The sequence below is a fragment of the Engraulis encrasicolus genome, chromosome 15, assembly GCF_034702125.1.
Source record: "Engraulis encrasicolus isolate BLACKSEA-1 chromosome 15, IST_EnEncr_1.0, whole genome shotgun sequence".
NCBI classification, from domain to species: domain Eukaryota; kingdom Metazoa; phylum Chordata; class Actinopteri; order Clupeiformes; family Engraulidae; genus Engraulis; species Engraulis encrasicolus.
The window spans coordinates 373,360-391,296 of record NC_085871.1 but is presented as its reverse complement, the minus strand read 5'-3'; the positions used below and the strand labels follow the sequence as shown (position 1 = coordinate 391,296).

Sequence of the window (17,937 nt, the reverse complement as noted above, 5' to 3'; positions counted from 1 at the left end):
CAGCTATAATTTAACTTTAGCACGTTACTTTCGGTGTCTCCTAGCATTAGCAGTTAGCGTTTGAGTAGACTGGTGTTTCAAGTGAGAGGGAGTGATGTAGCCCAGGCCCTGAAGGCACGATAGAGACAGTCTCCCACCTCGTCTCCTGTCACACGCTGACTGACAGCATTCTCCACTCTGTGTGATGAGACTACATCTGCAAAATGTTAAGTTACTCACACCGAATAATCCATCAGACAAAATCTATTACACACCGGCCTACATGCATGCACGCACACACGCACATTATTCAGAACTTTTAATTCATCCTGTAATGTCCTTGGCTTGACAGGGAATGATATTGTTTCTTATTTCAGCCAGAAATCAAAATACTTTTGTAAATGTCTCACCCTAACACAACATCCAGTGCAAGATAATGTTAGCTAATGCCAACAACAGTAAGAGGACAAGTGCTAAATACTGAACTGTTCCTTTAAGAATGCAAAACCTGTTCAGTGAAGACTTTTCACCTTCGCCCCATTCAACAAGCACTATTGACAATTTCTTCCCATGTGTTATACAATGACATTTACTAACATTTATCAAGTAGATGGGACCCAATAGAACAGCCTGTGACACTACATAGTTTGGTGCAACTCCCAGGTAGACTAAGCTTGTAATGCTGTGAGCGTTATTGTTGTAGGCCTACATGTTCACTAAATGAAAAAGGTCTTAATACACAACACTTGTAAGCCTACAATTTTTTTCAGTGTCAATAACTTTTGTTTGACGAGTGAATAATACCAATGTGATTCTTGGAAGATATAGCAATAGTTTGCAACTTAAATGATACATTGTTAACATAGCAGTGTTAAGTTTGCCATATCCTCAATGATCCTAAGCTAATCTAATGTTATTCCTAAATCCACAATGATAAACTTGTCTGTACGTGTATTGTGTGTTTGCAGCCTTCACAGTAAATTGTGTTGTATTAATTAAACACTTAGAGTCACAGTGTTGATTCTAATCCATACTACAACCTTAACTGTTTTGACACTCAGCATGACTCAACAAAACATGGCAACTATTTCAAAACAGGTGCAAGTGTCAAAACTAGGTCAACACGTTAGGCAACTGAGATTTTGCTGATAAATCCAAACTTTCACCTACAAAAAGATTGTGCTATTTATCAGGAGACTGTTCATTATTTTTTTTAAATCCTTGACTTCCAACCAATTAATATGTAGGCCTATAATTACTGTACATCTTAGACCCTAAATGTCTATGTTGATGACGCGTGTTGACTTTCTGCAGGAAAACCTTGAGGCAAAACAATCAGATAGTGGTTAGTGGGTGTTGGCCAAAGTTCAACCATTCAAATTCAATGTCTACATGCCCATGTGACAGGGGAGAAGTCTGGCAGGAAATGAATTGTCAACAACGGCTCTTTGGTACGGAGCTTCGTGGTGATAGTGAGTGAAGAGCAAGGCAGTGAATAAAGAAGTAATTTATTCACTCTCAACTGTTTCAATTGTTAACCCAACTGAGTAGAACAGTTGTCTACTGACAAGGTCTGTAATATGTTTGCGTTTGTTGTTATTCTTATTCCTGATCCTTCAACACTTCTGTTACTTGTTGAAAATGTGTAAATACTGTAGGCCTAGTTACCTCCGCCAAGGAGGTTATGTTTTTGGTTGCATTGGTTTGTCTGTTCGTTTGTCTGTCAGCAGGATAACTAAAAAAGAAAAGAATAGATTTGGATGAAACTTTGTGGAGTTGTTGGAAAAGACAAAAGGAAAAAGTGATTATATATTTGTGGTGTTTCGGATCACAATGACACTCCAGTTTCTAACTCCACAAAAAGAAGACAGAAATAAAAATAGGGTGTAACAGTCAAATGTTCTATCAAACAGCTTGCTTGGCGGAGGTCTGCACTCTCTGGGTGCATTTCTAGTGTCTTATTTCATTTGTTGGATTACCACTAAACCCCATTTTGCCATACAGAACAAGAATGGCTGACGTGATTGACAGTGAGGTATTTCGGGCTTTCACCACTCATGCCACACTGGTGGTTCTAAAGATGTTACTCATGGCACCCCTGACTGCATACTTCCGCATCACCCGCAAGGTAAGTAGACAAAACATGTTTGGAAAACTAGTCAATAGAGTTAAGTTGAAGTCACCTCTATTGTAGCTTGACAATTCAATTCAGTTTATTTGCGGGACTCTTGGTCCACAGTCGCGTAATACAGAAGGACACATAAAAACACACATCAGGACAGACCAGTACATCTGTCATCTGCTTGTCTATCAAATTGCATTTTGGATGCAGGAATCAGATGTATTTAAATCAATTAAATAACATGCTTCGAAAACAAATTCTGCAAACTGATGTGTTCATTCTGTTTGCCCTTCAACTGCCAATATTGAGTGATAAGAAAGGTATGATGATCCTTAAATTCTCATCAGTTACACTGTTTCTACCCAATCTGTTTTGATTTAGGCCTTTTCTAACGCAGAAGATGTGAGTTCCCATGCTAAGAGCCCTGAGGACAAAAAGAAATTTATAAGAAGTGATCCTGATGTTGAGAGAGTCCGCAGGTAGACATTGCATCATGAAAATTGACCATTTACTTACAATACACATTACAGAAAATTGGTAATAGTTTACCTAACGCTGGCGTCATACATATGACATAACCGTGTCATAACAGTGTCGTAACGCAGTCATGCATGTGTCATAAACATTATTTCATTAAAGGTGCACTGTGTAGGATGGTGGCAAGAGTAGGTATTGTAACTAACTATGCTGCTCATTGTGGGCAGTCATGGGTAAGCGGTTAGGGCATCAGGCTTGTAGCCCAAAAGTTTCCGGTTTGATTACTGACCCGCCAGGTTGGTGGGGGGAGTAAATAACCAGCACTCTCCCCCATCCTCCTCCATGACTGAGGTACCCTGAGCAATGTACAGTTCCACTGACTGCTCCCTTTCGGATGCCATTGGGGGCTGCCCCCTTGCACGGGTGAGGCATAAATACAATTTCTTTGTGTGCAGTGTGCAGGGTTCACTTGTGTGCTGTAAAGTGCTCTGTCACAATGACAATGGGAGTTGGAGTTTCCCAGTTGGGCTTTCACTCAACTTTTCATCAAGTTTATGGCTCGTTCACGACAGTGTCATGACATTGTTTTGACACTATTAGGCTATGACACTGTTGTCATACGCATGACGCTGGTGTCAAGTAAAATGTAACCAATGGCCCTATATCTTCTGTGTTGATATGTGTTAGCATGATCTTGTCGTTGTTGCATCATTACGTGTCTTTGGCACTTTTACATCTGCAGATGCCACCAGAATGATCTGGAAAACATCATCCCATTCATTATCATTGGGCTTCTCTACTCATTGACTGGACCGGACCTATCCACGGCTCTGCTACATTTCCGGGTCTTTACGGTCTCTCGGCTCTGCCACACCGTGGCCTACGTGGGTGCCCTCCCCCAGCCAAGCAGAGGTCTGTCCTGGATGGTTGGGATGCTCGCCACAGTGTCTATGATCTACAGGACTCTCAGCACTGTGCTGTTGCTTTAGATGTAGACTATTGCATTGTTGACATAGGCCTGCTTTGTTTTTTGGAACTATCAAATTGGTATTGCTGACACGTGTCTGTAAATGAATTATTTTGCATGTCTGTACCAAGAAATTATATCTCTCGCAGGTCTATTTTTATAATCTAGTGGCTTCCTCTCTTTGTTGACTTGAATGCATATTTTATACATGTAAGTGCTATGCCATGCTGTTGTGCAAAGGTAAAGAACACTAGTACGTTTTGTTGCACATGTACAGTATGTGCGTTTAGAAAAGGTTTTGTACCAGTATCTGTTATTTTATAGCCTACTGTCATTCCAAAGCAGTAATGGACCTTCAAGCAGCTCGTTTAAATGTGACTTAGGCCCAACATTTATTTTAGTATCAACTTTCAAAAGTGTGCCTTTTGAAAAATAAAATAATGGAAAAATATTGTAAAAAATAAATAAACTCTGCTCAACTTCCTCGTCAAGCATCTTGAGTTGTCAAACACATCTAGTAGGCTAGGCCTACATGACGTTTAAATTCACTAAGCCGATGCTTGTATCTAAAGGGATTTACAGTTATATTGGTTCAGGGTATTGGCCTGGTGAAATGCCAGGTCAGTGTTTGTTGACGGACTGACTGTACCTGTGTTCGTAACAGATGTAGTAGACTAAATGTTGATGTTATTATGATATGGGCATGGCTCATGGGTCATGGCTAAGTGGTTAGGGCGTCAGACTTGCAGCTGAAAGCTTGCTGGTTCGATTCCCGACCCGCCAGGTTAGTGGGGGGAGTAGCCTAACTCTCCCCCATTCACCTCCATGACTGAGGTACCCTGTACCGTCCTGCCGCATTGCTCCCTCCCGGGCGCCATTGGGGGCTGCCCCCTTGCATGGTTGAGGCATAAATGCAATTTTGTTGTGTGCCGTGTGCAGTGAACACAGTGTGCAGTGTGCAATGGAGTGCTGTGTCACCACGACAATGGGAGTTTGAGTTTCCCAGTTGGACTTTCATATCAATCAGTACCAGGCATTTCTAAATGAAAATACGGTCCTTTATATGTTGGCTACTCTTGAATCTCTAATAATGTAACTCTCTGTCTCTCTCTGTGCAACTCTCTCCAAAGTTTTTGGGAGGCATGGACCCTCTGTGACCTATTTGTGGGCAGCTTATGGGCATAGGCCTACTGCCCTGTGTAGGCCTACTGCCCACTATGAGTTTTTGTTGAAGAAAGACAGTGAATATGCTTGTTTATTTGTGCACACATTGGGTCGACACTTCCTCTCTGAGTTTATTGTCAGTATATCATTACATATTTGCATCGAAAAATGTATGATGGTTTCAACAAACAGATCTTGCCTTTATTTTAGTTCATCCAGGCGAGTGAATAAACGCCGCGTGAAGGCGCTGCACCGCCAGCATTTGCATTACAAGAGGGGGTGTGCCTGTAAAAAACTAAACGCCGAGGGCACACTTTTCGCATGTCTGTTGCATTGCATAACGCTGTGTTCCAAGTCTTACAGAGTCCAACAACTAACTCTGAAACTGTGACGTCCAATCATCGGTGTTCTTTGAAACTCTTGGTGGACATTTACCAACTGGGAATAGATCACGAATTAATGTGCTAATTCTTGTAAACGCGCAGCCCGTTGAGGACGATCAAGGTAACTACAATTATTTTGTTAAAAAATCGTCTTAGAGGCTCTGTGAACAGTTATTATAGCGTAGTCAAATTACAGTAAGGGGCTGTATGGAGTTATTGCAGTTATTGCTTACGCAGCACTTTATGGATGTCTTGAGGTCTGGAAAAGTTTTTTTTTTCCAAAAGTAACTAGACTATTCTGTGTCGAAGAAGAAAAAAAGAGTAGGCTACACGTAGGCTTACCACGTTTGTCATAATTTACGAGGACGTTTTTTCCGCTTGTCATTACGTTTGGTTGACGTTTTGCCATCGGGAAGATTAAAGTCTTGAGCAATTTGAGCTTTTTGGTGTCTAACATAGTTTCATCTGACTGCCTTTCTTCACAGTGAAATCATGGCTGAAGTTGTGCACATGATCGACAGTGAGGTATTTTTGGCCTATTCAACATATGCCACCATTGTCACCCTTAAGATGATGCTGATGTCTCCCTTCACTTCATATTTTCGTCTGACACGAAAGGTATGTTTTCAAGTTTAACCATTTCAGGTATCCTACTTAAGCTTAAATACGAGTGTTTGGAATGTCACGAATTTGCATTCAATTTTTAACACACACCACACCAAACCTTCACCTTAAAGGCATTTGCTAACATGGAGGACACCAGTTTGGACATGTCTGGAGAAGATAAGAAGAAACTGGTCAGGGTGGACCCTGATGTTGAACGTGTTAGGAGGTATAGTAGCCTCAGTCTTCAGACTGTCTTAAATGAAACATAGACTGACCCTAAATTAACACTGTGACACTGTGCAGGAAATGGTCAAAAAAGGTAGGCCTACTGCAACTATGCTGCTCATTGAAACTGGGCAGCCTATTGCCAAATTTGATCTTTACATGAAAGTTTACTAAGTAATAAACAATTATTTTCTATTATGGTCCAAGTACAGTCATTTTGCAGCTAAAAATGGCTATTTTTGGAAATTCAAAATGGCGGATCATGGAGAAGATCTCCCTTTTCATGTATGAAAAGTGCAATTTTTCCAGTCATAGTGAATATTTAGAATTTGATGCTGGTGGTAAGTATTCATGAAAAAGGTAACATTAGTGAATAGGCAGCATGAATTCTGGAAATACAACTAAAAATCTCACACAGTCTCCCTTTAAAAGGTGTCCTGCAGGGAATATAATATAAATTCAGACTGTAATATCACCTGTTGTATTATTTTAGGCTATCCACTGGTGGTCAGTTTGACTTTGGAAGCTACATGCAATCTAGTATATGATGTTGATCCATGTGTAGGCTACCTGTGCATTGCAATAACCAACTCCTCTACCTGGCCTGAGATTGTGGTGTAATTGGTGAAATATGTAGGATAGTGCTGGATTGTAAGAAGTTCTGAAGCCAGTTTTGCCATGTGGCAAGAATGAACCATGCCATGCGTGTGCCATGCCCATGTACAATGAAAGTATTTTGAGACAAATAAAGTGCAATGACAATATTCCCAGTGTGCGCCATTGACCTCATTTTACCCCACCCTCTCTTTCAGATGCCACCAGAACGACCTGGAGAATGTAATCCCTTTTCTGGTGATCGGCCTTCTCTACGCCCTCACCGGCCCTCCAGTCAGCTCCGCACTCCTGCACTTCCGGGTATTTGTAGTGTCCCGCATCTGTCACAGTGTGGCGTACCTGCTGCCACTGCCGCAGCCAAGCAGGGCCTTGTGCTTCGGTGTGGGTCTCATGGCCACAGCCTCCATGGCCTACCGGGTCCTCACCACGGCCCTCTACCTATAGAGATGATGCCACCCACCACTTGTATAGTCACCTGCCTTTGGGCATTCACCATTTCAGAACATTACTTGTAATTTGTGTTTGGAGTTTTGCAATTATTTCAAAACTATTAAGCCTTTAACTGGTAGGAATATGCCACTCAATAGAGCCTATGGCACTGAAACATTAGGATGTACTTTTCAAGATTATACTTAAACATTAGGCTACAGTTTTTATTTTGTCCCATTTCATCTATGACTTACACAATGCCTTTTTAAATCATTGGCATTTTCTGTTGTGGATATGAAGTGACCAGCACTGTACCAGCTGAACTCAATTTCAATGAAGTTTCAGATTTTTTTAAATAAAAAGAATTGAAAAGTTAATAAACAGAATTTCGATATTATTATGTGTTGCATTAACATGGAGTGTGCTATTAATCATCATAGATAGAGTCTGCATCCTGGAGCTAAGGAATGCCTTCAACCTGAGCCCAGAAGAGGGAGCCATTTTAAAAGTCAAAGAAAACGTCTGCCATCATTTATTTTCTTCTAATAGCTCAGATCATGGGAAGAGCTGTCTTAATGAAATCCACCAAATCTGACACACTGTTTGAACAATTGCAGTTGAAAAAAAACCTTAATTTGAAAGGAAACTTTCATTGCTATTTTAGACCATGAAAAAAGCAAACTCCTTTGTGGCAGAAGTAGGCTCATTTGCCTTTGAGCCTCTTAAGTTGTTCCATCATAACCAACATTTTCACATACTTTCTCAGGGTACTCAGTGTTTCTTAGATTTTATTGTGAAGGTTTTCTGTAGGCCTATTTATCTCTGGACTGGGCTGTGTTGCAATAGCATAATACGGACTGGGGACAGTAACTTGCATTATATCTTTGATATTGTGTTACTTTTATGTCCTACAAGTCAGGGCTATGTACATTATGTATTCCTTATGACTGACTGCCTGGGCCTCCTGCCATTGTATACCAGAATGCTGCTGTTAACCAAAAATTATGCGACCACGAAAAAGTAAAAGTTTCGACTCGCTGTGCCTCAACTGGTCTCTCCTCTCAGGAGGGTCTCCTGCTCACCTGTTGGCCTGAGGCCTGTCAAGGGTGTAAAGCGGCAGTGAGTTTAAAAGCTCTATCCCTCGACCCGTATTGTAGTCCGTATTTCCCTTCAGTTATTTACAGTCTTATAATTAATTTCCACAGCTCACCCTCGGTACAAGATAATCTGCTTTGCAGGCGAGCAAATTCACTGGCTCTCATCTTTCATCCCTCGCGTGAGAGATGTTATCGTTTCTCAGAGCTTGGCTTAGTACTAGTCTGTTCCTTTAACACACTCATTAGAGATGGGCTCATTAGAGATCATGGCTTTTAATATCAGCATTATCACTCTTGCCTACCGTACAGCATCCGTCGTAAGTGAGGATGCAGAATGCTCAGCTCAAATGGATTATTCACACACACTGCATGCTTCCATATGTATTTCTCCCTTGTTCACAGTTCAGGGGTCTTCTTCCTTCTGATATAAAACAGGCCTATATTTGTTTGGGTTATGAAGAGGTAATGGAGAGACACAGGAATGTAGTGAGAGTGATGGGGAAGAGAAGGACTGGGAAATGAGGTAGGATCTTGAGCTGGGTAGGATCTTGGACTGGGAAGGTCGGATATCTACCTGGTTCTCTATGTACAATGTTATCCTTATACTATAGTTAGGTGTGTTATTGCAGTGCACCACATCACCCGCCTTTCTTCTAATAGGCTACCTGATGCCGTTTACTCCAGATAATATGTGGGCCACACCCGTAGTCTCTGCTGTCCACTAACCCAAGACCTTCTCATGATCTGCAGCCCTGTGCATGTGGAAAGGAGCAAATAACAACGACAATAAAAGTGAAAAATACACATGTTATTAAAGTCAGTCATCAGTTAATTACATTAAATTTTTTTAACATTATATAACATTGCATTTGGCAGACGCTTTTTAACCAAAGCGCCTTACAATCCAGGACATAATCATAGCCAACAAGACTAGCAGATAGAAAGTGCAATATACAGAACATCAAGTGCAGATGCTAATTAGGGTTAGGTTTTTTTAAGTACATTAGCACAGGGTTAAGTACACAACATGCCATACATACACAACATGCCAAATGCAAAGATAACTGAAATACACACAGTAATAAATGAAGGAAATGAGAAAATGTCTTAGCAATGTCTGCCTGCGTGTCGTGTGTAGAACTTAGGATATGTAACTGAAGCACAGTATAACTTTTCTGGAGTGATATGCCGTGGAGTTAGGCTTCAAATAGTATTTTATATTACTTTCCTACTGGATTAGAGATGTAATGTTATTCCGTTTTTCCAGGTTACTCCAGGTCACTCAATGAGCTAAATGGTTGTTCTGTGAAGTTAAAGGTTTCCTTTGTGTTTTTTAAGCAAGTTTGTTTTTGGTTATTTGGTTGTTCACAACCCGTTTTTTGCTTTCCTTCAGTAGATAACTGGAATGTGACTTATTTAGAATTAAAGGAAGAACTACATGAAGATTTAATACTGAACCAAACACTCTCAGGCAGCAAGTCCATGCACCTATTGGTCTCTGGGGAGTTGTGGCGCACACACACACACACACACACACACACACACACACACACACACACACACACACACACACACACACACACACACACACACACACACACACACACACACACACACACACACACACACACGTCATATAACAGGGCAAAGCATTACCTGTGCATCATTAAAACTTTATTTTTGTACCATTAAAATCAATACATACTACATACCTCCACTTTGTATTAAAACAAGAAAAGCTATTTTACAAAATAAGGATAGTATATATTATATAAATAGGCCTAGTATATACGTATATACAGATATTAGTAGGCTATAGGACACAAGAACAGGTAAGGTGCAGGTAACAGTATGCATGCAACAACTTCTATCCATTACGCCACATTGCTGCTTTGTGTCAGTGTGGCTGCTGTGTGTGTGGACGTACAGCTCTACCCCCATCTGCACACGACTTCTCCGTTAGGCTCATTAACTGTACAGGGGCTTAATTAGGCAGAACTTCAAAGTCACACACACACACACACACAACCAGCACGAGTTACAGCAAAGATTTATACCCCACAATGGCTCCCTGGGCCCTTCAAATATTAATGAACAGTTAGCCATATACCGACTGTCTGCCCCATCACCACAAAATGATACATCAGCAAGAGGCCCAGGTATTTGGTGGATGCACCAATCAGTGCCTCCGATACTCAGAGGTGTCTCGTTGTTATGTTAGGGCATGCTGATAATGCAGGTGTAAGACTGTTAAATGGTAGGCACTGAAGGGGGTAGACTCCAGCCCAGGGCTGTGATGTGACATTTTGCTTAAATGCTGGGGCCAATCCAGGGCAGGCAAAGCAAAGAGACTCCCTCGGCCCCATGCAACTGTGAGGGTTTTGTTTCAACACAGCACTGCAATTTGTCAACCTTAGCATGGCGCCATTATCAAAACCACGGTGTGGATGGCACCAACTCAGAAGAGCCGACAATAGCATTTGTTCACTTTTCATACGGCAGTTCTCAGAATGATTAAATTGGTGTTAAATTGGTGTAATGGGGCAGTAAACAGTGCAGAACTGGGAAAGCGTTTCAGGCTTGTGGTTGTCCATACGCTTATTTCACTGCACTAGGAATAGTCAGAGACACAGGTAAATATATCCTTGATTATTCTCAACATTTAAATATAACAGCTGATTGTTCTTTTCTAGTCGTATTTCATCACAAGGTTCATGTGAAATCGCATCATTCACTTGCCCCCAGACCAATACATTTGCATGTAGGGCAGTGGTCTCCAATTTTTCTTCTCCAAGGGCCAAATTATGTAGAGCAAGTGAAGCTGTGGGCCAAACCAACGCCCCAACTCCATGAGAAACTAGTGGACTAGTCTGGACCGAGAACAGATTTTTGCTTTTCCCTTCTTAAAGGTCTGTTATGAGACCGTTAGCATAAGATCTAATTGTCTGTGAATGCTTTGAAGAGATATGATCCACTAAAGTTTTAGTGATCAAAAATCACACACATTTATGTTTTCATTTGTTCTGACATCATGGTTGGCCAAATGTTTGCCATGCCCGGGCCGGATTTGGCCTGCGGGCCTTTGTGTGGAGGGCTGTAGGCGGTAGGGCTTACCACCAAAGTATTCATGTAATAGAACGCCATGTTTGGGAGTACATTATTGGTATTGCGCTATGAGCTTCTCCACTCCTGCATCCTCTGGCAGCATTTCCTTTCCTCTCACCTTCCATGGTGCGTACAGAGGAGTATCAGCCCCATCACTGAGGCCTGAGCTACTAGAAGCCACCGACTGGACTGAATGACCTCTCATATGCTTAAATTTGAAGAGGTGGGGACGGGAGAGCATATGGTTGCAGGTCAGCAGATTGCTTATGCTGATCCGGGTGATTGGAATGCAGGTGATTACCATAAGCAATTTAAATGGTATTGATTTAGCTCGTGGGTGCTGTAATTGAACACCCAGACCCGGGCCTCTTTCTCTCTCTCTCCCAGGCTCACCCAAAGCTCTCTGTTATTCCGATTCTGTCTCTCCCGTTTTCTTTTCTCTCTATCTCTCTCTCACTTACTTGGTTTCTCTCTTTCCCGTCTGTGTCATTCCACCTCCTTTCTTTTCCTCTCCATCTCTCTCTCTCTCTCTCTCTCTCTCTCTCTCTCTCTCTCTCTCTCTCTCTCTCTCTCTCTCTGACTCTCTCCCCTGTCTCTCCCTCCTCCCAACCAGGCCAGGTTGTGTTTTGTGTTTTCCAGCCCAGGAGTGGACTGTCGGGGTCCAGGGCAGGCCTAGAAGGCCAATCAATAGGCAGTTTGTCACGGTAACAATGGAACTGTTCAATTAACAGGCCGCTCTGGTTAATTTAGCAGCTTAGCGCTGTTGCTTCTCCAAATTATATGCAGACTTTGCAGCAGCAGCAGAGGGACCTTTCTTCCAATTTTGTAGTGAATGTCTTCTGTGTATCTCATCTGGGCAGGAATAATGGGGGCCCAATGTTACTTTGCTTCAGATAACAGCCTACGCACAATAACCCTAAGCTAATCGACTTCTTTTAAATCAAATACTTAATTTTGTTGGTAATTATAATTCAGCATTTAGATAACAAGGAAAGCAGCTGTATTGATTAACAAGACAAAGGCGAGCTAATGACAAAACTTTCTGTTCAAGCACACTCATAAATATATATGTTCCAACATTCCTCTGCTCAATTATTCAGGAATAAATTTAGTGCTCGCATCAATTAATAAAAAGGGGAAAACTCCACCTGGAAGACGCACTTACACATTTTCCATTTTTCATCGACCTCCCCCATTTCTCTGGAGAGTGCACAATTTCTTGTTTTAATATTTTAGCGCTCTAAGTTGAGCTTCAGTGTTCTCTCCAGGTAATGCACTAGATCATCTTGACATTTCAAAGTAGTGAAACCTTTTTGGAATAAAGTGTTTTTATTCAGATCTATTAGCATAATTTATGCCTGTCAGGGTAGGCTACCCACCTATACAGCAGATGGGAGGGGTGGGGGGTCCCCGGCCCCATCATATTTCATTCCCCCACTGTCCGTCATGCCAGTGCCTCTCTGTGTGTTGAATGCAGAAGGGTAAACAACATGAAATAGCTCCTGTTTCAAATGTACAGTACTTAAGTGTGCTTGTTGAATATAGTCCTCCTTATACACTGACTCAAGACCAACAAACTGTAAAGGAAGAAAGTGTGTGTGAAAATAAACAAAAATGTCTTGTATTTTGTAAATGGACATGAACAGTAAACATCTACTTGAATGTAGCATTGCAGATTCACTGTAGGTCTACACTGTTAACAGTATTCACACCAGCTAAAGGCCAGCTGATGTTCTGTTGATTCTTCTATATTACACTTAGGGAACAATACATCAGTAGCAAGTGTGAGTGTGTTAGGTGATTAGGTTTGTACTGTTTGTACAATCAAATACAATTATGTATAAGGGCTTGATATTAGAACACTGAATCTTTGAAATGATGTCAATGAAAAATGACTTCCACTAAATTGTGAGATGTGATGTTTGTGTTTGTTTCAGTGTTCTGAAAGTCCAAAGGCACAAAGAAATGCATGGCATTCTCAAATGACCCCATGTTTTATACAAGACCATCCATCAGTGTGCTGGCGTCTACTCAGACATCTCAGCGAAAGCATTTGGAGCAAAGGTGGAATTAAACTTCAGGTAAGTTAAATAGTCATCCAACAGGTCTTGTCTTCTGCTGGAGCGGGGCCAGAGGTGTCTAAAACCATGTGGACACAAAACAGAGGGGAACGCCAAATGAGCAAAAAAACCCTCACCTGGTAAACTACACCAAAGCCTACAGTCTGAATGTTTCATGGCCAGGTTGGTCTAGCCTTGCACCCTAGCCACAGCTGGGACATGAATCTGGTCTGGCGCTGTCCATTACTGAATCCATGTAGCGAGTCATTGGGATGCTATTAGCACAGTGGACTTAGCCTATGGTGTGAGGTCAGACTAAACATTTCATGTTATAGTCTGCCTTGCCAAGCTACCAATGTGCTAATCTGGTATCAGTGCTGCTTTAGCTAGCCTAGACTAATAGGCTTGTATCTTGGTCAAAAGAGATTAGTTGTAGACAACTGGACATTTTTAGCCTGTAAACATTTAATCTCTTTCACTGATGTACCACCAATGTACTGGTAGGCTTCCTGGGATAGCCCTAGGTCAGTCAATGCTGACTGTAATGTAAAAAAAAGAAAGATAGAGAGAAAGGGAAAAAAACGCTTCTTGCAATGGCAATTAGAGCACATTATTAAGGTGCGTGTACACCAAGAGCGACCTACGCTACCGGAGTGACGGAAATCATTATTTCTCTATGCTGTGTAATGTCAAAGAAGAAAGAAAGAACAAAATGCTTCTTGGAATGGCAGTTGGGGCACACCGTTATGTCTGGTGATTGTAGTCCATCATGCCCTTCACATGCCTTACCATTGTCCATACTCCTACGGAGCCCATTTCTCATCTCTATTCCACTTGGTCGGCCTAACCTTTGGGTTACTGTGAACACTTAAACAATTTTGTCCGGTTTGAATTGTAGCGTTTGGTTCCACTGCTTTGCTCATAGTCCAGTGACAGACTGTACTTGTCATGTTATAGTCTGACTTATCAGGCTGGGATTTTACACCTTTGAATATTGTCCAGTGGCTCAGAGAACAGAGAGGTTTGTCCTTGATGCCACTATGGAGAAAGTCATTGTCCTGAAAGACACTGCTCTTTCCTCTGTGTCGATTAACTTCAGACACAATAGATGTGATAGAAGACAATGCTGGTTGTGTGAATTTCCAAATAATGTTGTTCCTGACCTATCAAGATTATATTAGCAAGCTATCTCTCAGAGATTACATAGCTGTTTGTTTAGTGGATGGAGAATTGTTGTCTCACGTTAACCTCCACATGTCTTTCAAGAGGAGTATTTCACTGACCAGGCTCAAAACCTCAGACTCTACTGGCACTGCACTGAGCCAAAAGGACAACACTGAATTATTGAATCCAGAACTTATGATTAGGAAACATACGCATACTGCATACTCTGTACAATATGGTGTTCATATTTGGTTTTATTAGGGCATTTATTAGATAGAATTAAGTGCCTTCTAACAAAATGTTTCATTGGTCTACTTACCATATAGAAGAGTCTTGCAAGTGTTTGCAATGAAGAGAGAGAGAGAGAGAGAGAGAGAGAGAGAGAGAGAGAGAGAGAGAGAGAAAGAGAGAGAGAGAGAGAGAGAGAGAGTGTGTGTGTGTGTGTGTGTGTGTGTGTGTGTGTGTGTGTGTGTGTGTGTGTGTGTGTGTGTGTGTGTGTGTGTGTGTGTGTGTGTGTGTGTGTGTGTGTGTGTGTGTGTGTGTGTGTGTGTGTGTGTGTGTCATACCGACGATATAACACAAAGACAATCGATAATAATCATACATTAGTCATATAAAATGAAAATATGTTATTTTTTGACACTTTTCCACTCCTGACTAGGCTACCATCATTCAGAAAGCTCATGGTTTCTTTTCATGTTGCTAGGGGAAAAAGAAATCAAGAAGTTGAAGATGCCCTAATTAACAGTGAATATTTTTTCAAGTTTCATGAGCTTGCGTCTGTGTGTGAGGATGATGTCTTTCATTGCGGCCCACGTAATTACTGCACAGGTGCTCGGCTTTACAGCATCACACAACAGCAACATATTGCATCTATTTGTCTATTAGTCCCAGCAATATTGCAGTTACTGGTAATTATCTTTGAGTTGCTGACGGAGGAGGATAAATCCACATTGCACACCCTCACTGCAAGACCTTTTGGGCACCATCTGGCCAGGTCTCTATTATACACTCAAGGTCAGCTGTAAATGTGTCCATCTGTCCCAAATGTTATCTTTTTTACTATGCTATAAGTAAGTTCTGTTTTTCTTGACTCCCAGTCCTTTCTGTGCCAGAAAATGGATATGGAATGCGGAATCCATCTTCGACATAGCCTGGATATCGCGATTATAACTCTATTCAAAATTTTTATCTGGCGAACACTTACCCATTTCGTCAAGGCAGACACAAAGGGTGTGTCTAACTCGCATTCTTTCATTCTTCCGTATGCTATTGGTTGACGTTACAATTGATCAGACCAGACCACCCATACCGATACTGTCACTCGCCTGCTAAGTGAACTGGTGCGTCATCATCACCATCAACACACCCCATCAAGATGTTGGAAATGCTCAAAATTGATTGGTCCCTTATCCAACTAGAGTGTGAAATCTTCTAGATAGCGTGCCTCGCCAGACTACCAGGAGAAGCAAAACGTTGTGCAGTGTCACAGGTTGTATGGGCAGGCCCAAGTCAATAAACTACCTTCTACCCACCACATAGCAACATCAACCTCAGTTGTTCACTATCTCACAAGCTCAGTCGAAGTCACAGTCGAAAACTTAAGACCCATACCATGTTCGCTGTTCAGCACATACATAGATAAAAGTTCACAAATCATCTTTTGCATATTGATGATAGTGACACAATTTGTTAGAGGGTATTCATACAGCATAACCTAATAACCTTCAACTTCATTATAAACCAAAGCAAAGGGACAGGAGAAGTGATGGTGTTGTCCCAACTGACACGAGAGATGTTTGGTGTCAACACGACAGCTTTCGAAAGGGAGCACATGTTTTCTTTGTGTGATAATAAGTGCATGAACTGATATTTTACTCAATATTTTAGGTCAATGCTTTTAAGATGACTGTCTTTCCATTTGGGCAATGTTTTGCTTGCGTGAGAACGCTTGAAGTGACTTGCTCACAAGACATACTCACAAGACATGCTCACAAAGTTTTTATCTGGGTTGAATCCCTGCTGAATCCCAAATAAAGTACATGTATTGAGGTAAATACCAATTGCCATTACACACTGAAGAAGGGCCCTTAGCTTGAAACATTCATGAACGGATTTATATCAAATCCTGTGTAGTAACACTATATTACAGGGACAGACCTTTAATGTCTTTTTAATTCATGTACAACTTCTACTGTCTACTCTACTGTATGTTGTTTGGCTTGTTGGACAGAAATCAGTTTTTCAGTTTTGGTTTGCACGTGACGTAGGTCTGTTGGTCTTGATAAATGACACAGGCAATACCTGAATCATCCCGGCAATGAAGTAGGCCTACAGTGCTGTACTAAGAATGAAGACTTATGATAACAGAGGTTAGAATGGGCATACAGTATGTGTAAGTGTTTATATGCAATGCTAATGCCTAATCTATGCAAACTGTTTTAAGATTCAATGCAAAATGCATATGACTCAATGTGACTCATGGTGAATCAGGCTCACTGTTCTCTACAAAGACAAAGTCCGTCCACGCTTTCTTATTTGCGCTAACAATTTTGAATGGAATTATTTACATGATTAAAAAAATAATATTGACAAATTTTATAAATTGAAGTCATACTTTAGTAAATAGTGATCATGAGTTATGTTATCACAAATTCTCGAATGTGAACTTCCCAACAAATGTACTTGCATCACTTTTATATTCAGACATATAAACATTTTATCATATTTCTTTGTATATAGGCCTATTTATTTCATTACATTTTTGTCATAATATAATATAATATAATATAATATAATATAATATAATATAATATAATATAATATAATATAATATAATATAATATAATCATTATTTAAAAACAATGACTTAACATGCAACTGAACCAAAGCAATAGTACATACTGACGGAGTACGCACCTGGAGCAACAATAGAGTTGCTTTAGGAGCCAAACATCACATATTGCAGAGGCTCTAAGGTAGAGGTTATGGCACCGCCTAAAAAAGCCCAAACAGAGATTTATTTGGTCTCCAAGTACTGTGCTTTCCCTCGCCCCGTGGCGCTAGCCAATCAATAATTGAACAGACCGAGGATAATAGCCTCTACACACACTGTGCTGTTCTGGAGCATGGCAGAACACTACAGAAACTCATTTGGAGGTGAAAAAACGGCTGCTTGAATGGTGAAGGCCTCGTCCTTTTTAAAGGTTCGACGCGACACGAGGGCACTCAGATTTCTGTGCGAAGCCTCGTGCATGTCTACACATGCTCACTCCTCTCTGACGCGCGCTTCTTGTTTCTCCTTTTCACACCTCGTGTGTCGGCTGTCACTAAAGGGTGTGACCAATCTTGAGCTTGATGCACTCTCTCATATCGCAGTTCACACTGAGAGGAATCCATGTTGCTCCTGCTCTCCCCCTTTGGGTAGATGCTGCTTCATGCCAGATGCATGGTGGACTTACTGGTGTGTGGAGCCCTCATATTAGGCCGAACATTCCTTAACAACCAGGGAAAATAGAGCACACTGGTAAGGAATGATGAACAA

General features: G+C 41.2%; 2 protein-coding genes across 2 annotated transcripts; both read left to right on the top strand.

The window, feature by feature from the left end:
• Nucleotides 1–1,389: 1,389 nt before the first annotated feature.
• Nucleotides 1,390–4,028, top strand: LOC134463564 (microsomal glutathione S-transferase 1-like). Its single transcript, XM_063216727.1, has 4 exons — nt 1,390–1,550; nt 1,984–2,107; nt 2,483–2,580; nt 3,321–4,028. Exons 2-4 carry the CDS (start codon nt 1,991–1,993, stop codon nt 3,565–3,567), a joined length of 462 nt encoding a protein of 153 aa, XP_063072797.1. The 5' UTR covers nt 1,390–1,550; nt 1,984–1,990; the 3' UTR covers nt 3,568–4,028.
• A 931-nt stretch (nt 4,029–4,959) lies between these two features.
• On the top strand, nt 4,960–7,364 carry LOC134464375 (microsomal glutathione S-transferase 1-like). Its single transcript, XM_063217836.1, has 4 exons — nt 4,960–5,213; nt 5,578–5,710; nt 5,830–5,924; nt 6,736–7,364. The coding sequence occupies exons 2-4, from the start codon at nt 5,585–5,587 to the stop codon at nt 6,980–6,982; spliced, it is 468 nt and encodes a 155-aa protein (XP_063073906.1). The 5' UTR covers nt 4,960–5,213; nt 5,578–5,584; the 3' UTR covers nt 6,983–7,364.
• The last annotated feature ends 10,573 nt before the right edge of the window (nt 7,365–17,937 follow it).